Source organism: Schistosoma mansoni, chromosome 6, assembly GCF_000237925.1.
Source record: "Schistosoma mansoni strain Puerto Rico chromosome 6, complete genome".
Classification (NCBI taxonomy): domain Eukaryota; kingdom Metazoa; phylum Platyhelminthes; class Trematoda; order Strigeidida; family Schistosomatidae; genus Schistosoma; species Schistosoma mansoni.
This window is the reverse complement of record NC_031500.1, coordinates 9,673,807-9,699,469: the sequence shown is the minus strand read 5'-3', so window position 1 is coordinate 9,699,469 and position 25,663 is coordinate 9,673,807. Positions and strand designations below refer to the sequence as shown.

Genomic DNA, 25,663 nt, shown 5'->3' with positions numbered 1-25,663 from the left:
AAGAGCTTTAAAAGATTTTAATTTTGCCTAAATAATCACTAGGGAGGATTCTCAAATATCATTTTGGAATTAGATAATCATTGTAAAACCAACCATTGCGATGGTACCAATAATGTAGTGAATAGCAAATAATTCACACAGAGAATTCAGAGAACCCTAGCGAGAAGCCGGGAACAGTGAAGTTTGATAATGTTGAGAGTGTGACAGGCGAAACCATTGGCTGATGAAAGTGGAAAATGTAAACCATTAGATGTCAGCCTTGTGGTTTGTGAGTTGTAGGTTTACATAAAAGTCACGGATTCGGTCACTGGTACGATAGTAACTACAAACGACTAGAATGTTTGATACTAGAGGGTAAATGCAGCCCATTTCCTTCGAGTATTTAATAATCATCTATCTAAAGTCACTCCGTAATGAAAACTATCTTTAAGTTGAACGTTCTTCACAAATCTCTCTTGATACGCATTTTGCTAATACACTGTAAAGGCTAAAAGTGGTTACTGTAGTGAATGAGAACACTGCTGGGGGCAATCGAATTTATTTAGACACAAATTACAGACTATCTCACTAAATTCTGTTAACCATACAGCAAACAGTTAGTTTGCAAAATAACAATCAATTATCTCAGCTTCACTGTTCCTTCTGTAAATATCAGTTCGCCTACTCTAATTCCATTGTTCATGCATTTTCCTACCAACTGAGCTCCATTTCAGTTCTTTCCTTATCGGTCTTCTGCCAAAAGACATTCTATGCCTGATTATCGCCATATACAACTTATTTGGATATAAGTAGACCACACTACAGTTACACTGTAAGACTAGTATATTTGTAATGCTAATGAAATCGTTAACATTGTATCTTTTTTAAAAAATATTAAATAATGTAACTAACTATGTATTGTAAGTTGAGCATTCGATGAAATACGTCGTCCAGCTAGATTTTCAACTACACATGTATAAACACCTTCATCATTCAAATGTGTATGACGTATAATTAAACGACTAATTAATCCAGAATCATTTATATTTAAATCATGATTTATAATTTGATAATTAGAAATATTATTTGTTTGTTTTAAAGATTTTGACATTGGATCTTGGGAATGATTCACTTCAAGTTTACGTCCATTCTTCATCCAATAGACCTAGATTTGAAGAGGAAATGGTAATTTGTTTAACATAAACTTTCTTTGAAGGTTATTAAATAGTAACCATTTGAACAAAATAATCGTTTTGTGAGTAGTCACATCAAGGTTGAAAAATGGTCAATTCGTGGAAAATTATTACACTACTTACAAACGTTGAGTAGTTCATAATGATTAGATTTAGATTTGTGTAGTAAGGACAGAAGGCCTACGGCCTGTGTTATTCCTTTTCTAATATGCTTCTGGGGGTGTCTAGCCTCCTCTTGAATTAGTCAATTGAAGGTGCGGACACCACTGCTTCGGGCAGCAGGTTCCAAGTATTGATAACTCGGTGTGAAAACATGTATGCCGCGGGTATTTTGTTCGTTCTTGGCTTTTCTACTCGCCTGCTATGTCCTCTGAGATATTCTAATAAAGGCGCCTGTTGCGTTGAAATCACAATAATTTGGATATACTTGACACGGGCCAACAATGTTTGCCGCTGTGAATCCAGTTCCACTTTCCGATCCATACTGAGAGCTGAAGTCAACAACTTCATGAACAAATTGATGAACTAGTTCCCACTTTGTTCGTTTTTGCGACATTAGTCAGCTGGTGAATATTTTTTATATGAAGAAAGGAATTCGCGTCTTAACTCAACCGCGCTGATATGCAAACTAAATTCATAGTCTTTTTGGGAAATGATCATACTGGTAACCAAATGTCCGGGAAACTTCTACCAATTTATGGGAAAATTTAAAAGATATAATTGTATTGCTCAAATGAATAATTACTGGGCACTAAGTGAAACATTTCTAGAGAAAGATATCTAAGAAATGGACTGATGTTGACAAAGTATAGTTTTTTGTTTTATTTTCCTGACCGAACTACAGTTAAAAACGGGGATTGTATCAACACAAGAAAAGAAATGATCAATATATTAAGTAATTGGAATATTTTATTGTTTTTTTAAAGCTTCGATATAGATCATAAGCAAAGATGGGTAGTGGAATTAAGGCCATATCGAGGCAATACGCACAGTATGCACATATGCCAATGAGAGACTGATAAATTGCAGTCCTAAACGTCAATGGGAAGATTCAAACAAACAATACCAAGTGAATTCAAACTTCACCTCATTGCACAAGCAAGTAGCTACCAGGAATCAGTAGCTGGGTGGATAGCGCGATGGCGTTTGAAGCGAAAGGTACTGGGTTCGAGTTCCAGTGTAAAATCAACTCAGACGCAGGTAAATCCGGCTGACGAGTCCCAAATAGGACGAAATGCGCGTCAAACTGGATTCCATTGCTAGCCACTGTCCATCTTTGCTTACAATGCTTGCGAATTAAGGCTATATTGAGGCAATGCGCACAGTATGCACATATGCTAATAAGAGACTGACCAGTTGCAGTCCTAAATATCAATGGGAAGATTCAAGTAAACAATACCAAGTGAATTTGATCTAGATTATTTATTTGTGGAGCCTTAATTATCATTCTGGACAATATCATCAGAGCTAACATTTCATACAGATGTGTGCTGATTAGTTATTTCACAAATATTAAATTAGCTCTTCTTAGTAGACCTATTTGTGACTGGTTGTTTCAGTAGATTTCATTGTTATCATTTATCATTTTATCCATATTAACTGACTTGTTCAATGGGAAACCATCTACCTAAACTGTAAATCTCCATCATTTCTAATTAATTTTTCTCTGTGTTACAATGTGAAATTATAAACAGAGTGGGATGGTGTTTAGCAGTGCAATCCAGAACACACATTCCGTCAGTGGCTGTTTGGACGCAGTAACTAAGCGGGTAATCTGGTGGCTTTTTAAATGAACAGTACTAGGTTTGGGTCCTAGAGTGAACATTAACTTTGATATATGGCTGGTATATCCAACTGACGAGTTTCGAATAGGATGAAACATGTGTATTGGATTCTACTGCTAGCCACCATCTATATATTGTGTATTGTTATTGAGGTTTAGTACGGCCTACGATGTTACGGATTTAGGAACGAAAACGTTTGAGCTTCTTTAATACAAACCCTAATAACAAGACATAACATTATCTCTGCCTAAAATACTTTATTTGTTGAAGACAATCAATAGTTTACACTTAGTAACATGAAATCTTAGATACATAGTTCCATTATGTATTAGTTATCATTTACTTCTTAAAGATTGTCTTATCAATATAAACTTATAATGCAGATGATCATCAAATTTCTGTCATAATTCTTAGCAGTTAATTTACCTAAAAGTGTTCAACTTAACGGTTATACATGAAGAATAATTTAAGATGGGAATCCAAATATAATAATTACATGACATATTATTGATTTAAAATACCTTTGGTATTGGTCTACCATCTGGTGGTTCACATGTGAATTCCACAGTCCAACCAAGTGGTATTCTTGTTGATTCTGGATGTTTTATGAAACGTTTGTTTAAATCTAAAATAAAGTTGAATAGAAAATAAAACTGAATGAATATTTGTAAATTTATTTATTGACTTATTTAAATGTCATCAATTTCAATTAAGAGAATACATTCATTCAGTAAAACAATGACGTAAATATATGTGAATTGTTCTTTTACTCAGTTGTCAATTCAATGGACTATACTCAGTATGACACTCAGCGTGTGATTTGTTATAACTCTGGGTATTTTTCATATATGTGATCTCATCCTAATTATAAATCAAAATAGGTGTATAATCAATATATAGATAGGCGTATTGTCTACTAGGTTCGTCATCGTCGTGTTTTGGAGTTAATAAATCTTCATTTGTACCCAGTCTTGATGTAGTTACTTTGCGTTGGGTGAATCTCAGTGATTCTTCATTTTATAAGTACATGTAGTAACCGATTCTGACATAATAACTAACGATGACCAGAAATAACAATTGGTGACGCAATCACAACAATTGACTACCAGTTAAAACAACTTAGATTTTAATCATCAATTTTAAAGTTAAAACATTGAATGAAGTATGAAGTAAGCATTTCTTACCAAAGGTATTCTGTTTTTCACCATGACAACCTTTACAGTCATATGCGCACAAGAATAAACAAACAAACAAAAACAAAAACAGAGTAGCACAAAAGAATCACATTATTTGTATTTAAATACATGATTTAATAATAATTATATTCATCATTTTCAAATTTCTCCATTATTATTATGATTAGCTGTAGTAACATGGAATCTAGTTGACATTTTGTTGTTATGGGACTAAAATGTAATTTGAACTAGTTTACTAAAAAGTATAGATTTCGTATACATTAGTATTTATCATTATTATTATTATTATTAACTATTTCATTTCTGTCCTGCTTGTTTCCAACTAATTTCCATTTGTTACATAAACACACACACACATACACGTATATATATACATACAACATGCAACAACTGTAACCTTGATCCTAATATGACGTTGACATGGTGACTGAATTGTTCTATTTAAAATATGGAATATAAAGTATTTTATTTTTGGTCTACTGAACCTATTCTTCGAAATCTTCATTATTGTTAACAATGTCACTTAATCAATATGAGGTAAATGCAACGATGTATAGTTTACCAGTTATGAAATTTATGATTACGAATTATTTTGCCTATCATCCTCTTTATGTATACTAACTGATTCTAGATTTGTGTCTATTAGTTGATGTTTGACTGGGACTCGAACCCTGTACCGTTTTCCTCAAACGCCATCACGTTATCCACTTAGCTACTGAGTCCTGATAGCCACTTGCTTGTGTGATAGGATGAAGTTTAAATTCCCTTAGTATTGTTTGTTTAAATCTTTTCATTGATGTTTAGGACTGCAACTGGTCAGTCTCAGAGTGATCATCAACTCTGAGATGTACATACATCCAGCTGACGAGTCCCAAATAGGACGAAACGCACATCCTGAATTCCACTGCTGGCCACTATCCATCTCTACTTACCATGCTTGTGAATTAAGGCTATATTGAGGCAATGCGCACAGTATGCACATATACCAATTAGAGACTGACCAGTTGCAGTCCTAACAAAATCGATGGGAAGATTCAAACAAACAATACTAAATGAATTTACAACGATGTATAGTTTACCAGTTGTGAAATTTATGATTACGAATTATTTTGCCTATTGTCATCTTTATGTATATTAACTGATTCTAGATTTTTGTCTATTAGTTGATGTTTAAATTTTGACTGATAGAAATTTATACATAAAAATATTTTTGTTCATCAATGTAATTTGATCTGAAAAATGAAGGTTATTCAATGTGAAGTCCATCTGTCGTTAATAAATTGTGATGTGTTCTACTGATGTCGACTGATATAAGTAGTATGTATCACCAATTGGAAGTGGAGTGCTTAGCGGCAGAAGTTTGAGAAAATTGAAGGAAAAAAAACAAGAAGGTACATCAATGGGAAGATTCAAGTAAATAATACCGAGACTGGTAGGTCCTGGGTTCGAATCTCGCGGGGCGAGATCGTGGATGTGCACTCCTGATGAGTCCCACAATAGGACGAAACGACCGTCCAGTGCTTCCAGGTTTTCCTTGGTGGTCTAGCTTCAATTGACTCATGCTTTCAACTATGTAAAATACTAAATCTCCAGAAAACCCCTTCTGATAATACCGGATGAATTTATTCTTCGATATTATTTCACAGGAATTCTATTAATATGTGTAGTAGATATATACGGAAATCAATTTTAAAACATAATAACATTTCAAGAAATCGTTATTTGAGTTTCTTAAATTATGATTTAATTAAAGTGGATACTGATTGTATCTGTCAAATTGTTTTAATTTCTCGAAAGTTGAAAAAAAGCAATATTAGTATGGGGTTTTGTGGAGATTGTTATATATTCCTTGATTAAATTATGGTCTGATTTCAACTTAAAAAACTATTGGAAACCAAAAAAACACTGGACGTCCGTTTCGTCCTGGCATGGAACTTATCATCAGTGAACATTCATGATCTCACCACTAAACATAGAACATATAATATTTGAATCTTAGCATGAATGTTTAACCTATAGACCACTGAGCCGGTATTCAGTAGACTTCTAGTGACAAGTCATGACTAGTGGAATTTAACAATGTAGGGTATTAGATAGTTATCTAACACAACCAGTGGAAGATGATTGTTCAATGTCGCAAAATGACTAAAGCTAGACATTGACATTATTATATTTCGTCTCAGCGGTCTAGAGGTTCAGAATTCATTTGCGAGTTCGAAAGTCTTGAGCTCAAAGTTTGATAGTAGGACAAATCAACCCTCCAGCGCTTCCTAATTTTCTATAATGGTTTAGCTAACATCACTTTGTGATTGAAACTATGAAAATTTGACCAACTTATCTCACCCATGATTATGTATAAACATACACAGAAGGTAAGAGGAACTTGTTAGAGTATTGTGTGCTAAGAATTCTATATTGTATTAAACCTGTAATATTTGATAAATCTGTTGGAGCGATCAAGAAAACTTCTCATAAAAGACAAGAAAGGCTCAGGAAACACTAAGAAGCATTTTATCCAATCAGTGTTCACTAGAAGTTTTGCCAGAAACATCAGGAAAGTGAAAAGTCACATGTAGGGTTTCTAATTGACTGATTACTATACTGCTACTATGTTTAGTAGTATTCCAAAATTTTCAGGAAAACCCGAGGACTTCTAAAATACTACAAAAACCCTATATTTTCTGTACATAAATGAACCTTTTGGAGTAAAGTGTTCCCCGTATATTTTGCACCTTTTCTCTCATGTTCAAATTGCTGCATATATTTAACTTAGCTTCGGAACCGAGTATAGCGTTCAATTAGCAAGACTTATCAAAATCGATTATTATTATTATTAGAAATACCCTTTACTCTTGGACATTTCAATATTTTACCTTTATTCACTGTTCAAGCTTTTTTAATTTAACATAGTTGAAATTATGAGTCCATTGAAGCCAGACTACTATGGAAAACCTGAAAGCACTGGATGACCCTTTCGTCCTATTGTGGGACTCCTCCTCGGCAGTGTGCATCTACAATCCAGCCTCGCAAGATTCCAACCTAGGACCTATCAGTTTTGCGCGCTAACACTTAACCGATAGACCACTGAACCAGTCAGCATCCAACGGTGTTAATGTTTAACTTCAGCCAATCCATGAAATTGATCATCCATTCACCAATGTCTTCAGTGAGTTGATATTTACTTGAAAGAATATTCTGTTTTATCTATAGGATACGTTTTAAAATTCTTTTAGGTCAATAAGAAAGACAATTTTTTTGGTTTTTTATCTTTAAAAGGAACAACATTAAAGGGGAGTTTTGTTTGTATTAAAATCTTAATCAGGTTTCTTTTTTTTCTCTTTTGTTTTTCTTTATTTTGAAGTTTAAAGAATCCAAATAAAGAACATCAGAAATTTTGTAAACATGACAAGTCTCATCATTTTCTATGAACATATCAATGAATCATACAAAGAAAATGAAAGATAAAGCTCTATTCTTTAAACAAAGTATCTTTCTATCTGTTTGGTTTTTTCTATCCTAAACATTATGGATGCCCACTGTTGAGGTGTCTCATATTAGGACCAAACGGTCATTTATTGTTTACAGGTTTTCAATGGTGATCTAGTTTAGATTAACTCTTGAATTCAACTGTGAAAATACGACAATCTTCATCAATCTCCATACTTATGATAATAAATAAGTACTATATTATAATATGTAATATGAGGGTTAAATATATATTTGCTAAAAATAGTAACATTTATAAACGTCACAGCTTTAAGTACACACTGTTGTGTAATTGGTGATAGAGACCATAAGTAGATGAGATGGTGTGTGTTCTTTATGATTACCGCAATTACAAATAAAGGCATTTCTTAGTAGTCACATTTATTGTAGCCGCTTAATTGTCACGTTTTCTCTAAAATCCTCTGTGAACCGACTGTACATGAGCACTAGGTACTAACATTGGCGCTGTGACCTTGAAATCCCTCAGACGCTTCTGATTGGCTCGTCTACAAATTATAGTCTCAATACAAGTCATTTAAAAGAAAAAGAATTGACTATATTCGAGTCAACGTATATTAAAATCTACACTAAAATTGAATAACAACTACTTAATCATGGATTATCAATCATTAGAAATTTTAATATCAAATACATATAACTCGTCCTAACTATCTAACTGTTATCCTAGATAATCCTGTTACTGATTAATCAGCTTATAAATTTATGGTGAAATGAAAAAAAGAAAAAAGATGAAAAAAGAAAAAAGAGAAAAGAAGAAAAAGAAAAAGTGGGAAAAGAAAAAAAGGAAAACAGAATGAAATCCAGACAACTAATGTATTTAACAATCAACAGTCATTTAGTAATTACATAATAATTGAAAGTATAGATATTTAATAATAGAATATTTTCTATATTGAGATTATTTTGCTGACATGGGGAAACATAATTCTTTTCATTAATAATAAATTACATTTGATAACTGTAAACAGCTGAATTATTTACGAGATGATTGAAAAGGGTATTTATCATAGGGATGTATATGTATATAGACTCATCTTATTTGGTTCCTACATTACATCATGTCTTGATTAGTTATGTAATTTAATTATTCAGCAAATGTAATAATTATGTTATAAGACCACCCATCAGTTAATACATATATATGTACGTATCAATCATAATCATAAGAAAGTAGACAAGTTTCTGATAGCTAATAATATTTATAGTGAACAAGAACATAAGTAATGACAATCGAATGTACTTGAACACCTTAGTAAAATCTGTGAACCATATGGTAAATACTTCATTTGCAAAATGTTAATTAATTATCTCAGACTTGATTGTTCTTTCATTTCTACACCAAACATTCTCTGTTCTCATTCTCTTTTCTTTGATATATTTAAACTTCTATCTCTAGATATTTCAGTCAGTTAGCCAGTCAGTCAGCTACAACGTAGGACCAGGCACATATATGCATCGGTGCATATTGCCATACCTCGTTAGCACAACAAGATGAACACCGGATTCGTAGAAGTAGTTAATTTAGTGGTAGTAATATATGAACGAAAGGTTGTATATAAGGATATAGTATAGGAAGGAAGACAGATATGAAGCAATTTTAATCTCAAGGTTTAAGGAAAGATAAAGAGTGTATACACCTATGCCATTGTGACTGATTCTGAGCCATGTCACCCAGAGTCTCCAACCATAGTGACTTCATGCACTGATGCCACGTTTTGGTTTGACCGCCCCTAACTCTCTTCCAACTATCCCAATATTGGTCAGCATTGTGGTAATCGGTGTTCAGGCATACGTAACACGTGACCCAACCATCTCAGTCGATAAAGATTCATCACCTCATCAACTGATTTACCATCATTCCCTAATACCCTGTATCTAACCTCACCATTACTTACCCGGTGATCCCAGCAGATGAGAACAATATTTTTAAGACATTTGTGATCAAATACTAGTAACTTACGAGTGTCTTTTTCTCTTAATGGCGACGTTTCGTAGCCGTAAAGTAGAACAGAACGGACTTCTGTGCAATATACCAGTCCCTTAATTGATAGGCGGGTATGTCGCCTTCTCCATAAGTAACGTAACTTGGCAAAAGCCAAACGAGCTTTCTGGATCTGTGCAGAGATTTCGTCAGACAGCAACCCATTAGGGCTAATCAGACTTCCAAGATGAGTGAAGTTGTCGACGCGTTCGACTACTTCACTCTCTATCCTTAGTTCAGGTGTTGACGCAGGCCAGTCCTGGAGTAACAATTTACATTTAGATGGGGAGAAACGCATTCCAAATATCCTGGCATTGTTACTCAGTTCTAACGGAAGACTCTGCATTTTATCAGCGTCTTCACCAAACAGGACTATGTCATCTGCGTATTCTAAGTCGATAAATGAACCTCGATTGATGATACATGCTACTTATATCTGTTGATATCAATAGCACACACCACAATATTAGGAGAACAGTTATATTTAAAATTCTACATTTATACCTTTTACTTTATTAACATATTATAATGAATAGATCCAAAATGATCTTGAAAATGAATTTCAATAAGAATATTTCAGTTATATTACTAGAAAGATAAATATGCAATGGTTATTTTATTTTATGTTTTATCATCATAGAGTAACATTATTTAAATGGAAATGATTAGTCAGTCACGGCCTGAGTAGCTCAGTTGAAACGTTTCAGAATGTAAAACTAGATTGTGCGGATTCAAATCCCTCATGGAAAATCTGTTTCCTCAAGATTACAGGTACACCTTATCAACCAGTGCAAACTAACACGAAACCTAAGTCCTGCTAATTACCTTCAGTGACCAAATATATAAATGTTGTGCACTTGGTGTCAAGTCAATCAGAAAGGTGATCATACTGCAAACTAATCGATGGAGTTCGATCAACACTGAGGAGTAGACAAACATGCCATTGATCAGTATTCATTGATCAATCACTTACACGAAACAACTAAGTGGCGATGTGTTTCCGGCTAATATAAGTTCAGGTTACAAATTAGCTTCGTTTTCAATAGATCAACTATGAGCAACCTATCTGCGTAAGGAGATCGTGCTTATAATTAAACTGAAATATGATCAGCTATTTATTACATAAGATTTGTAATATGAGTTGTGATAACAGCAATAAATCCTAACTAACTACATTTTGCAAATGTAGTATTTACTATATGGTTCACGGATTTTACTAAGATGTTCTGTAATTTTGTGTTGAAATGCATTTGTTTGTCTCCACTTGTGTCCACTATAGGGGTACAAGTAATAAGAATCGAGTAGAAAAATAGTTTATATTGTTGATGCTTGTGTGTAACTTTCAAAAATACCTGATATCAGGAACTGACTTCAGATAGATAATCTCTGGAGACCCTGGAGTACTGGACGGTAGTTTTGTCCTGGTTTCAAACTCCTCAGTAGTACATACTAACGATTGTTTCAGGACTCTGATCCAGGGTCTTTAAATATCGTAGAGAACGCATTACTTCTAGACCACTGAGTCGAAAACTGTTGGAACTTCTCAGCAACCCGGGAAAAGGCAGAAAATACTTTGAACAGTCAATGGTTTTTAGAAAGGTCCCAGAGAGTTTCCGTAAAATAATGGATCATTTGCCATGTCTTGATTGAATAATTTACTACTTTGTTACTGAGTTTAGCATGTTTCCAGAAGCTTTTAGAACGTTAGAATCACACGTAAAACTATAAATATCTATTCTCTGTACCTAAAGTAACCTTTGAGTTAACGTTTCCCTTCATACTTTTCGTCCTTTGTTTTCCACAAGTATCGAAGATTCTTAGGGGGCTTAGGAACGGCTAAAAATCTAGTATCAGATTTAAAAGAAGCCAATAGCATATCTCTAACTGTAATTAGTTGCACGATCGGTGCTATTGGCAACATCTGCCTCAAGTCCTACTGATCGGATCCCAAAGTTACAAGTTTTAATCTGAACGGTTAAGAATAAATTCACTTGTTCGGTTTCAAGTTCCATGACAATCAAAACAGATTAACACGATATTTTCTTACAAATTGTAATACAACCAATGGAGGTAGTTAGCGATTAGGCATGATGAAAAGTAGGTAAAAACCATGTATTACATTATTATACTTACTATCGTCATATTGATTAGTGAATCGTTTAGTCACTGCGCAATATGCACATTTTGAAGGAATAACTACAGACTGAATCCTCAAGTATGCTGAGAGACACTTTGCTATTATTGTTATTATTATCATCACCATCGACATTGTGTATATTGTGTTCTTGATTGTTTTCATCAAGATTAATGTAACCCTTGATTATCTATCACTATCATAATACTAACATGTCCAAAAGTTTACATTGCCTTTCCTAAATTTTAAATTGCTAACATGTAAGTCTAAGTTTTCTTTTATAAGCACAATGATTTAAATGATAGTAATGTTATTCAGGTCAGAGGTCAACTAACTGTCAATTAGTTTCTAAGCCACTTATTGACAATAGTTCATCAACGTTATATTCTTTATTTTCCAATTATAGGCTAAACTCAATCAATGAATAGTAAATAGAATGTTGACACTGGTTATTTGAGAATTTAGTGCATTTGTGTATTTCTATATGTAAGTCAGTCAAAAATTCCTCTAGGGTTAGCATTTTTTTCATGGTTTATGTCACAAACTGATCTTAATTAGACAACCATTAAAAGCCAAGTAGCAACAGACATCTGTTTCACCCTCATACGAAGCTAAGATTGTAAAAAGAATGTATCTACATGACTTACGAAGTATTCTTATTCTCAAGTAAGTAATATTATACATTTGCACTGATAAGTCTTGCTTATTGAACGCTATACTCGGATCCTAAGCTAGTCTCGTAGCCCCCAAGCTAGAGCTACTCAGTGACTTGAACACGAGAGAAAAGGAGCAAAATATACGAGAAACACTTTACATTACACTACTCTGTATTCAATACTGTTATAACAGGATGAGTATTAGAAAAGTTAGAACTTTCGGAGTTATTTTTTGTTTTATATTTATCACTAATATTTCTATTGTATGATTAATAGATAACTGCATTGTTACATTCTTATATTCGCCTTATTGTAAGTTTCCAGTGGAGCTACTGGTTGCTAATATACTTCTTAGAATTATTTGATTATTACTAAGTAATTCAGTGCTGTATACTTCACTTTCTCTCACGGCTTAACTGTATTTAAAGCGTGATCTTTTTATTTGGTGTGCTGTGCAGTCTGAAAATTTGTATACATAAACTAATGAGCGTTTGAGGTAGAGACTATGGTTAAAGAATAATAATAGAAGCTTGGTTTCTGATTTCTCTTAGGACTCAAAGTTAGGGATAAAAGAGGACTTCAAGGTAAGCGGGAAAACATCAGTGTTCCTCATGTTAGCTCAAGGCTAATAGCGCCTGTCAGAACGTATCAGTGATCAAGCCTAGGGCGTTTGACTATAGACGGAATGGTAAACAAAAGATAGAAATCATAATCTGAATTGTGACTGGCGAGTTGGGCACGAAATATTGATTGGGGTCTCTAGATATAAGAAATATCGTTTTTTATGTGTGGTTACCACAATGCCTCCTACGTATCAAATTAGAATTTGGACAGTTCTTAGAGGGTGATGCAAATAAATGACCTGTGGATTTATTGAAATAGGAAGTGGTTGTATGAAATGCAAATTATATGACACGATAGAAGTATGGTATACGGTAAGTCAATCATAAATGACAAAGGTACCTTCGATTTTCCACAAAAAAATTAGAATATGAGTAAAAGTATAGTACACAGACACGAGGTTAAGCTGTTGTTAAATTGTTCACTTGATATTAAAACCACTTTTCAGCCCATGAAAAAGGGGTTTATATCAATCAAAAGTATTTCGTAATAATTAATTATAATGGTTTTTAGAAAGTTTATTTAATCTCAAAGCTTATAACCAAATTTCCGATTTTAATATTAGGGAAATCTCGTCATATTACCTTACTTATTTAAGTTCAGAAAGATATTCATTCTAAAGGTTTCCTTCTGGATCGTTTCATAGGTGTTAATACTTTTATAGAAAATTTATGATTGGCTACAAAATATATATTAATAAGTTCGTCAAAGAGTTGTATTTCCATTTATTTAATTGAACACATAAATATTGGTACAAGGGGGCACCAGATATAAATGCGCCACACAAAAAATTGTCATTTCATTTAGTTGTGTGTGGGCTATGATACTGCCCAGGTGTCTAAACCGAAGCAGGTAGTTTTCTTAGGGGGACCACACCACGAGTCTTTGACCTAAAGGTTTGACCCACAAGGCAGTGGAGCATCGTGAGGAGATGCAGTCCCATGGTAACCTGTTAAGTTCCAAGTATAAGTATGGTATACTGAATAACCAATAAAAAATAGAGAAGACCACTCTGGGATTTTTGCGTGAAATCTGAATGAATTTCATCTTTCATCATGTATGAGATTGAAATTAAAAAATTGATCATGCCAAAAATGAACCACATTAAGTTTAAATTTTGTAACCTAAAGTTTTTTAGGGCTTGCACTTTTTCCTCCAAAGATTTTATGCATGGTAGCCCCATTGAGGGGGGGGGCAACCATGCATAACCTAACGTTATTATCTAATCACCATGATAACTTGAACTATTTATTTGGATCATTTAATAGGATCATACTTTTGTACTTTTAGAAAGTATCCAAGATCAAAATCATCAAATGGATATCAGTTTACGGTTAAAAAAAGGTATTTTCAGATAATTTTTATAGTCGCACTTTTTTTTATCAAAAAAAGAATGGAAAAGCCACTAAATATTTTTCTAAAGAGAAAAATAAAAATAAAGTAGTAATTCAGTGGTATATACAGATTGAATAACACTATAGAAATGTAGGTGAATGTATTTCAATGTTCATAAATATTGGTATAAGGGTCACTAGATACATATGCGCCACACAAATCTTTTCTGATTTATGTGAGGGCTGTGATACTGCCCGGGTGCCAAAATCGAAGCAGGAATTCAGTAGTATACATAGATTGAATAACACTATATAAACATAGAAAGAAATGTAGGTGACTGTATTTCAATGTTCATTTTATGGATGAATTTTAGTGAATAAGATTGTTTTACTGCTAATCTAAATTGTAATTCACTTGGTGTTGTTTACTTGTATCATCTCATTGTTATTTAGGACTACAATTGATCAGTCTCTTGTTGTCATATGTGCATCCTGTGAGGACTGCCCCGATATTGCCTGAAGTCATAAGCTTTATAAGCAATGATGGATAGTGTTGTTATGTACATAAAAATATATTTAAGTAAACAGTAATAATATTTGTTTATCAATGATTCCCTATTATCAATTATCACGTTTATTTATTTGCATATATATCTATCTATCTATTTACAGTAACTAAGTAGACATACATTAAAAGAGATTGGATTTCATATGATCAACATGCAGTTGAGAATATTCTTTTTTTGTTTAACATCAGCGTACCTATGTAATAAGAATAAAAAGTGTATGCTATTAGATTGTTATTAGATTTAATGATTACATAATATAGTTGAGATCATTAGTCAATTGAAGCTAGACCATCATGGAAAACCTGGAAGCACTGGACAGCCGTTTCGTCCTATTGTGGGACTCCTCCTTGGCAGTGCTCATCCACGATCCCGCCTCACGAGATTCAAACCCAGGACCTATCATAATATTTAAGAATACTCTAATCTTTGCTTATAAAGCTTGTGACTTCAGGCAATATCGAGGCAGTCCGTACAGGATGCACATATGACAACAAGAGACTGAGCAATTGCAGTCCTAAATAACAATGGGAATATACGGTAAACAACAACAAGTGAATTTTTAATTATAATTCGTGTAATGGTCAGTTGGGATTGCTTGTTTCAAAATACGAAGAAAAAAACATGCAGAAAATGAAATCTTTCGGTGAAATTAAACAATTTTAAGTAGTTGAATACATAAATCGATCTAAGCTAGACCACTATTGGAAACCTAGAAGCACTGAACGACTGTTTCGTCCTAGTTTAAGATTCCTCAACAGTGAACATTCATGATCCCGTACGTTGAACTAGAATCTAGGACCTTCGGTCTCGTGAGCGAACGATTGAACCGCTAGATGACTGAGCTTAGATTAACTCATGAATTCAACCATTAAAATTTCTGTAATCTCCACAAATCCCCATTTTGATAATTTTATATACAATAAAAAGCTGTTAACATGCATGAATGACGTCCATCAAGCAGTACTAAGTCAGGGTGTTGGCAAGCGATTGTATAATCAGTAGTTTTTGTGAGAAAACTATTTGGTATTTATAGCACGTTCGTTGTTGAGAAAAGTAATGACTTATGAATTCGGAGTCGAAATGATTGTGAACGGGTTTAAACAAATACGAAATGGAGTGACATTTCTGTGCAATGTTCGTTAGTATTAAAACTGAAGTTTGAGGAAAGTATTTGGGATTATAGCGACCTGTTTAAACATCTAGGCTACCTGTTCCTGTCATCTAGATATTTCAACAAGTTATCTAATTATGTTTGTTTTAATACATCATTATGCCTACTAATCGCACAACCTATTCAGGTGCGTTTCTGAAAAGTGTAAGACCTTTTGCTGTAAAGGTTACAGAAGGCCTAATCAGAGATATTGTAGTTGCTGGAAATATGCAGCGAGAAGAATGTACATTATCCAGATGTCGATTGACTGGGCTGCTAACTTCTAACTGGCGATCACTCAATATTTGTCGTCAGGAAGGACGAAGAAGTAAGAAACGGAAACTTCTTGAAGTACTTTGTGCTGAGAATTCTATATTGTACCAAAAATATAATATTGAATAAAGCTAATAATAATAAAAAAAATAAAAAAAAGAGTTCTGATTTAGACAGGGGTTAGGATTAAGGATTAGTGCATACGTAAACTAACTCTATACAGTTGAGATTACGTTTTACAAGTTCTAACCTTTCACTATGAACCTAACCCATTTTGGGACTCGAACCCAGTACCGTTCGAGTTATCCATTTAGATATTGAGTTCTGATAGCCACCTGCTTATGAAATGGGGGGAAGTGTAAATCCACTTGGTATTATTTGTTTGAATCTTCTCATTGATGCTTAGGACTGCAATTGATCAGTCTCTTATTGGCATATATGAATCCTGTGCGTATTGTCTCGATATAGCCTTAATTCATAAGCATTATAAGTAAAGATGGATAGTGGCCAACAGATCAATTGCAGTCCTTAACATCAATTCTAAGATCCAAACAAACAAATGAAAAAAACTTAAAACAACGACGCATATTAAGGAGTATGGCTTATGAGAATCTTTAGGAATGTTTTACATCATAGAAAATAATACGAAACAAGTGTAATACTACAAATGAAGAATACACTGAAGGGAACTTTAGTTAATGTACCCTAAATTACTTAAAATAAAGTTTTTTAAAAGTTTTAGTGCACATTGATGAAAGAAATTCATAATAGTGTGGACATTGTAACTGAGGTGTAGTGTGATTTTAGTTAGTTTTTTTCATTTTTACTATTTTATTTCAACACAAAGTCAGCTGTTGATAAAGTAGGTGAACCATACAAAAGAAATCATGATAATTAATTGTACACTAAGGCTCACGTATACACAATATGTACACAAGCACATAAACATTTAACTAAGGTAACTATAATATGGATGATATATCTTTATTACCAAAAATGAAATGCATGGATTCAGATTATTATTATGTGTTGTACTTGTATGTATATATATGTGTATACATGAATGTATGTGATCGTGTGTGTGTGTGTGTGTCTAGACAACAAGAGATCAAACTTAGAATAGAACAACAGAAGTAACAAGGCATAAAAGAAATTTTATTGGTTACATGATCATCTGTTACTCTTCATCATTCTGTCTTACTTTTAAGTAAATTGTCATTTTGGCGCCAAGAAATGTCAAGCAGTACGTAAATATGGTATATATATGTGCACATACATATACATGTATATATATGCACATGTACATATGTACATTTTTAACTCAGTACTACATTTGTCTAGTTTATAGATTTATCATTGGTTTATTGTCAGATAGAAAAGGATAAGCAATGTAAAAATGACGTTTTTACAGTTATAACCTCATTTCAACAACAACAAAAATGGACAATGGGCAACTGCTAGATGTATTCAAAGATAATTCAGATTAATTGAAAGGTTCAGTTAAGAAAAGCATCAAGTCAAAGGAAGTATATCAGAAAGATATGAAGAGTGATGTGTACAATTTCAGTTTGTAATAAGTCTAACTGAGCATTAGAATAAAAAACAAACGTCAAAACTAATATTAACTCAAATATTACATTTGGGTTTCACTTGTGTAGCATTCAATCGCTTACTTGTATTGGAATTATTCTACCCAACTTAAAAGTTCTAAGTTTAAAAACTGCATTAAAACTGCTGAGGAGTCCCATACTAGGATGAAACGGCCGTCCAATGCTTCTCTACAACCCCATACTGTTAATATCAAATGTTAGGTAATGCTTAAAATTTCCTTGATTTGGGTTTCATGCTAGTTAATATTTATCAACAAGGTATATGTGGGATTTTGAAGAAGCTGTTGATCGGTTTTTATAGTTTGAAACATCCTTTTGAAATAATCTACATTAGTGTTTGTATTGTTATCTGATTCATAGAATATGAACATTATTGAAAACTAGAATACATGACAATGCTTACTAGTGATGAACCAGTCTACATAGGAAACCAAGGAAAATCAAAGGGAACTGGACATCTGTGTCATCCCAGAGGTTTATTTTTCAGCAATGTACACACACTACAGCATCAAGGATATAACTCAAGAGCATTAAATCTTTAGAATTCCAGTTTCGGTCAGCTTATAACACACAGAAATTAATAACTTCAAAAACGTAGTCTTTATGGAACTACCTTGGTAGTTATTAGTCATTTCAACCATAATGAGATCCTTCTATGACAGTTAATATTGATCTCGATACTTTAAAACGATAACTTATTAAAACATGATGGAAGTAAAAGCTTGCCGTATATGACTTCCGATCTCTTGATTTCAAAATTAGCTCAAACGTACAAAATGTCAACATGAGGATCACAAGTTAAAACGACAGGGGACTTCAGGAGATTAAGAGCCTGGAAAATAAGCTTGGTTTAAAATTAAAAATATTCAAAGTATTAAAGTTAACAAGTAAAAACCTATTGGAATAATAGTATATTTTTTTGGTAAATGTCTGGATAAAATCTTAACTATTGCCTATTTTCCACTAATGTTAGAAAAAGTCTCCACACTTGGAACAGATTACTTATTCAAATCGTTGGTCACTAAAAACAGTAGCCCCCAAATGCCCTGATACGGCCGACAGTGGTCAGGGTCTGCCCTCTCTCTCTCGAAATGCTCTCGCATGATCACGCGTATACAATCTCTGCCAGGGAAGCCCTACCCACTGCCTTCTCACATCAGGGGTGTTGTTTACGAAATTGAGAGGACGAAAAGTGAATGTCCGGCACTTTAACCTGGCCGGTGGATACGGTGAGTCCACCTAGGTGAGTCGGAAAACCCTGATTCCAAACTAATGCTGCACATGGACTTCAGTATCCTGAGGGAACAAATGGAGTATGAATCAATTGTTGGTCACCGGCTAACATGGGACTGCATCTCCTCACGATGCTCCACTGCCTTGTGGATCAGATCTGTAGGTCGAAGGCTCCGGGTGTGGACCCCTAAGAAAACCACCTGCTTTGGTTTGGGCACCTGGGCAGTATCACACTCTTCACACAAATCAAATGAGATTTGTGTGGCGCATATATGTATGGTGCCCCCTTCGTACCAATATTTATGTGTTCAAATGAATAAATAAATAAAAAAATAGTTCCTACTGCAGACTATTCACTATGATTTCAATAATCAGTGATGTTACATAGAAAATACGACTGAAACAGTTTACTATGATTTTCTAAAAAAAAAATTCAATTTGATCGGAGTTAATAGAAATTTGATAAAATTTACTGTTCGGTAATGATTTACGAAAAAAATACATTTTTATATAATTGACTATTAACTTTTAGCTTTTCTAGCTTAGTTTGAATAACAAACTGACCGTATTTAGATAAACACTGAAGAGTAATGGATAGTTGTTTCATTCTAGTTTGAGACTAATCAATAGTGCACATTCGCAACATCACAGGAAATCGAACCCACAACCTTTTGGTCTCATGGGGAACGCTTAAACTTTAAATTTCGATAGTGTAATGAGAAGACGAAGATTATAAGAACTATGTGATGATATAACAGCGCAATACATTTCGAACAATCTGATCACACATATACTTGTTAAGAACATTTATATATAAAAATAAAGTTCAACTAGACTAACAATGGTAGGTAAGACAAAGCAAAGGTTATAATCAAGAAGATAATGTGAAAAGCAATGTGAAACTTATCGCTCTGGATACTAAATTACTATTACTAGGGTAGATTTAAGGTGAGAACAAACTGCTTTTGAATACACAAAGGGGGCTTAAATTTTCGTATGGCTAAGGCTTCAATAAACATTAGTATACGCCCTTTTACACTTTTATACAACACTACAAAAGCCGAGTTAAAATCAGTCTTTATGGCCTGTTTCGATTATATGTTTGGAAATAGAGGATGGTTGGTGTTTTATCCTCTACTCTTATTGGGTCATTTGATTCTACGTGTTTCTGCTACCATTTTGGTACATGATTCACTTCAACTTTAAACTACTGAGTTTGAACTCAATTATTTACCTATCTAACTTCAATTTATTCATATTGTTACACAACCATCTTCTAGATTAGTTAGTAAGTGATTATCTCATAATTAATATAATTAAATTCCAAAATATATTTTCGATAATTTTAATCAGAATTTCACAACAACCGGGTCTGTTGTCAGATAGTAACTCACTAAAAACAGTGGTGAACGGTTGCTCAATTTCGTGGATTGATTGAAGTTAGACCGTTGAATGCCAGTTCACTGGTTTAAAGGTTAAGCACTTTCACGCGAGACTGATACATCCTAGTTTCGAATCTCTCGAGGCAGAATCATGGATGTGCACTGCTGAGGAGTCCCACAATAGGACAAAACAGCCGTCTAGTACTTCTAGACAATTCCATGATGGTCTAACTTCAATTGACTCATGATTTCAACTATATAAGATTACTAAAATTTCCACATAACCAAAAAAATCAATAATATAATTACATATATTTTCACTTACATGCAATACGTATATGTGTTTGATTACTTATTTTTACACGTGGTTCACCTAATTCAATAATATTATTCCATGCTTCACATTGACACCAATAATCACCAAACCATTCTTCTACTGTATTTTCATCAATTAAACGTATACTTGTTTTACGTTTTTGTTTATTATTATTAGAATATTTCAATTTTTCATTCATATGATTCATTAATAATAATAATTCTATATTCCTTTTATTATTATTATTAGGGTATTCATATCGTTTATTTGAATGAATTGTATTAGTAACACATACTATATATAATAATATCACTGGTTCAGCAACACAATAAACAATAGCTGGTTGCCATTTAGTTGTATAAATAATAGATGGTGGTTGTATTAGATATTTAGGTATATTTTTTGTATAGATCATTTCTTCATTTAATTTAAATTCATATGTTTTAATATTAAATTGATTCGATGATATTTTCATATTATTTATATTCATTAATGATGATTCACCTGTAATAATTAAATGTTGAAATGAAGTAAAATTTGGTTGATTTAATTGATATGCTGTTATAAGATTATAAGTAGTATATGAAAATATTTGAAAGAAATACAAATTTAAAATATAAAATATAAGTGACATTTAGTTTTTTTTGTGTATTACATATTGAAGATATTTTGAAATATTGATAATAAAAAAATCTAAATCAGCTGAATTATTATCTTTTATTTGATTGGTCAATTTAATGAACCAATCATAAGTAAGTATGAATATGATTGGCCTAGAATGGTTGAAGAAATTAACTTGATTAGGCTGTTATAATTTTAGTGTTCTTTGATTTAAAAAGCTTTTTAGTCATTCCATATTTTTGTCGTTTGCCTATGTCATACTACTTATGAGTAATCTTAACTTTATCAACTTGGTAGATATGGTTAACTATCTATTTCTCAAGTGTGTGAATATTAAAGGTGTTCTTATTTGAATTTCATTTTAAATGGATAGTTATCAATGTCAAGTGTATTGTATACTTTATCAGTATGACAAACACCTTATTAACTTATACGATTATCGTGGAAAGCGACTGCCAAATTTAGATACGCTGACTTTTACGACCAAACTAATGACACATGCACCAGTATGAGAAGGTTAGAGTTCCGATTGTTCATTTTTCCTGCTACACCTGCCTGTTAAGTCTAGAACGTCAATCTCAGCTTACGCTATATCAAACATATAATTCAAACAAGTAAAATCAGACCACATTACACTATAAAGTAGGAAGTGACATTTGTACAAGATCAAACCAAAAGTGGCTGTGATTATGAGAAACTGTGACTAATACATTGAGAATAACTTCAGAATAGTAAGTCATGTAAAAGTAAACAATAGGTGGCCCCAAATGCCGTGGTACGGCCGAGAGTGGGGAGGGCCCACCCCCTCTCTCGAAATGCTCTCACACGGTCACATGTATATAGCCTCTGCCAATGAAGTCCTACTCACTGCCTTCTCGTGGCGGGGGTGTTGTTAACGAAATCGAGAGGACGAAAAGCGAATGTCCGGCCCTTAAACTGGGTCGGTGGATATGGAGGATCAACCTAGGGGAGTTGGAAAACCCTGATTCCAAACCAATGGTGCACATGAGACCCAGTATCCTGAAGGGACAAATGGCATATGAACCAATAGTTGATCACCGGCTACCATGGGACTGCGTCTCCTTACAATGGTCCACTTCCTTGTGGATCAGACCTTTAGGTCAAAGGCTCCGAATGTGGCTCTCTAAGAAAACCACCTGCTTCGGTCTGGGTATCCGGGCAGTATCACAGCTCTCACACAAATCAAATGAGATTTGTGTGGTGCGTATATATCTGGTGCCCCTTTGTACCAATATTTATGTGTGTAAATAAATAATAATAAATAACCAATAGGTCAGTTAAGAGCTTATAATAAGAGGAATACAAATATGTATAGTTGTTTAACAATTATACAATAAGAATATATGTATAGTATTTATTCATACATAGATCTCAACAGTTACCATCCATTATTATTGTTGAGATATAAAATTTATAGCTTTTCATGAAACTGAATACTGAAAAATATCGAGGGAAGATATACCAGTCAGGTCCTTAAAGATATAGGAAACCATTACATTTGTAGACGTAAAATAAAACTGGGAAGAAATTTGTCGTATTACTCGAAGTGTTTATGCTGAGAGTTTTTAACAAGCCTAAACACTAAACTTTCGAGGGTACACTGAAGTTTTGCACTGCATGAACCAGTTTTAAATCTAGCAAGATTGAAAGTGCTACTTAGTTATTATGAGTTGAGTGATAATTGCATTTTAATGGGGATTGTCGGTGAGGATTATCAGTTAAATGAAGAGATCTGTTAGACTAAATATTATCTTTATGTAAACATTGATGTTTAATTATTGTATTTCAGTTCCTTTATCGAAATATCTACTTAATTATTTACTGACAACCTCTTGGGTCCTGAGTTCGAGCTCATGTGTGATCATAGATGTATGTTGCTGAAAAGCTTAGTATTAAGACGAAATAACAGTCCAGTGCTCTCCGATTTCCAGTTTTAATCTAGATAAGATTAATTTTTGTCATATATTACCTGTTAATTGCCAAGACTTGTATAATATTCATTACACAGTATTACTACTTATTACGATGATTTACTCTGTTAAACTTTGAATATGCAAAATTATTTGAAATGTTGCCATTTTTAAAAATCATTGTTGCACATAATTTAAAACTTTACTTCCACATATTACTCTATTTATTAGGGAAACTGGTAGAAGGATAAATTAAGCAAATGATTTCAGATGGTTTTAATTTGTCATCATTAGTATATATTCAAAATTTTTTTATAGATAGTTCGTCGATACATCTGAGCGGCTACTCATCAATAGTACTGGGCGATTTTTGCATAATATTGTGGATCAGATGAAACCAGACCTGTAAACCACTGGGTATTGACTCAGTAATCTAAATGCTAAGCGGTCACCGGGAGACCTAAAGGTATTGGATTCAATCTCCGGTAGGATCGTGGATGTGCCCTGCTGAAGAGTATCATACTGCCACGAAACAGGTGTACAGGAATTCCTGTTCCTTAACTGTTGTTTAATTACAACCAGTCCATGATGCTAACTGTATAACTTAGAACAAGTAGATCTTGAATAAAATACGTATCAAACCTCAGGGTTATAATATTCATTTGGTTACTACTATTACAAGCCAAAATGAGGAAAAGAGATCATAACCATATGAATTAAACTATTAATCTACATTGTTACTAATCCGTGGTTAAGTCAATCAAATTTAAGATAATAGCGAAATCATAAATTAAAAAAATGGATACTTTGATAAATGAAAGAAGCAAAGTAGAACAGAGATTTTGATGAGTAGAATTGTGGTATGCTACTGATGTCGACAGATAGAAGTAGTATGTATCATCAGTCAAAAGTGAAATATCTAGAGGCAGAAGGTTAAGAAGATCAAAGAAAAGGGAACGAGAACAGTGAACGATCGCTGTGGAAATGAAAGAACAATGAAGTCTGAGACAATTGATTGACATTTTGCAAATGAATGATTTACTGTATGATTCTCAGATGTTACAAAGATGTTCTTTAATTTTTATCCAAATACATTCGATTGTTCCCATTGTTCTCCTTCACTGAAAATTAAGCTTCCATAAGGCTAGATAAGTAAATTTAAAAACCAATTATTTTTACTCAATCGATGAGTGTAAAGAAAATTTGATTTATTCAAAAGTGTGCTGTAATTTTTAGAATCATTATGCTTTGTAGAGTTATATCCATGCTAAGAAAGAGCTTTGGGACTAGTAACAAATCTATTGAAATACAAGTGAGAACTCACTATTCATCTTTTGCCACACAATAGTCGTAAACTGAATTCTCAAAAACATTTTATCAATTTCTATGATTATACTATTGTTTAAATCCGTTTTCAATATTGATTTAAGTTGAAATAATTTTCAAGTAAAGATATAAACAGCCTGTAATATGGACGATTAGATCTATCAGAAGGGGTTTTTGTGGATATTTTACTAAGTTTATTAGTTGAGATCATGAGCCAATTGAAGCTAGACCACCATGGAAAACCTGGAAGCACTGGACGGCCTTTTCGTCCTATTGTGGGACTCTTCAGACAGTGGGCATCCACGATCCCGCCTCATGAGATTCAAACTGAGGTCCTATTGATCTCGCGCGAAACGGCCGTCCAGTGCTTCCAGGTTTGTATGTTTCATACGTTTTGATATCACCATTTTCTCTTGCATTTTTGCTGAATGCCTTTTTTTGTTGATCTTTGATCTTGTGATTGATTTACCTTGAATTGCTCATTGGTAACATCTTTAACTCTTATACAATGTGATATGGTTCTCCATTCCACAGGGAGAGATACTTCTGTCAAGTATTTGAATATACTTTGCTAACGAGTAGCTATTAGTATTAAGTTAAGATATAATAGACCTTCCTATCGATTACAAATAACCATTAAATATCAAAGGAATTGAATAAATTTAAAAAATTCAAAACACTCAATACCAAATGAGACATCTAAAGGTAAAGGTATTCACCGCGAAGCCACAAGATTCTGAATTTAGATCTTGGTAGAGTTGAAGATGTCTACAGCTGAAGAGTTCTCTACGAGAGAAAAATGACTGTTCAAAACTTGGTAGTTTTTATTGTTTATTTAACTATGCTTAGTTTATTATGTAAACTACC

The 25,663-nt window shown here is 33.3% G+C and overlaps 1 protein-coding gene across 1 annotated transcript in view; it reads right to left on the bottom strand.

The window, feature by feature from the left end:
* Positions 1–25,288, bottom strand: part of Smp_172470 (putative netrin receptor unc5) — a gene marked incomplete at both ends in the record, with an annotated part of 31,160 nt that extends 5,872 nt beyond the window's left edge. The window contains 5 exons of the mRNA XM_018798204.1: positions 892–1,001; positions 1,089–1,144; positions 3,478–3,581; positions 20,928–21,064; positions 25,266–25,288. Of these exons, the coding sequence (XP_018653169.1) occupies positions 892–1,001; positions 1,089–1,144; positions 3,478–3,581; positions 20,928–21,064; positions 25,266–25,288 (430 nt within the window). The remainder of the gene's footprint in view (positions 1–891; positions 1,002–1,088; positions 1,145–3,477; positions 3,582–20,927; positions 21,065–25,265) is intronic.
* Between the last annotated feature and the right edge of the window lie 375 nt (positions 25,289–25,663).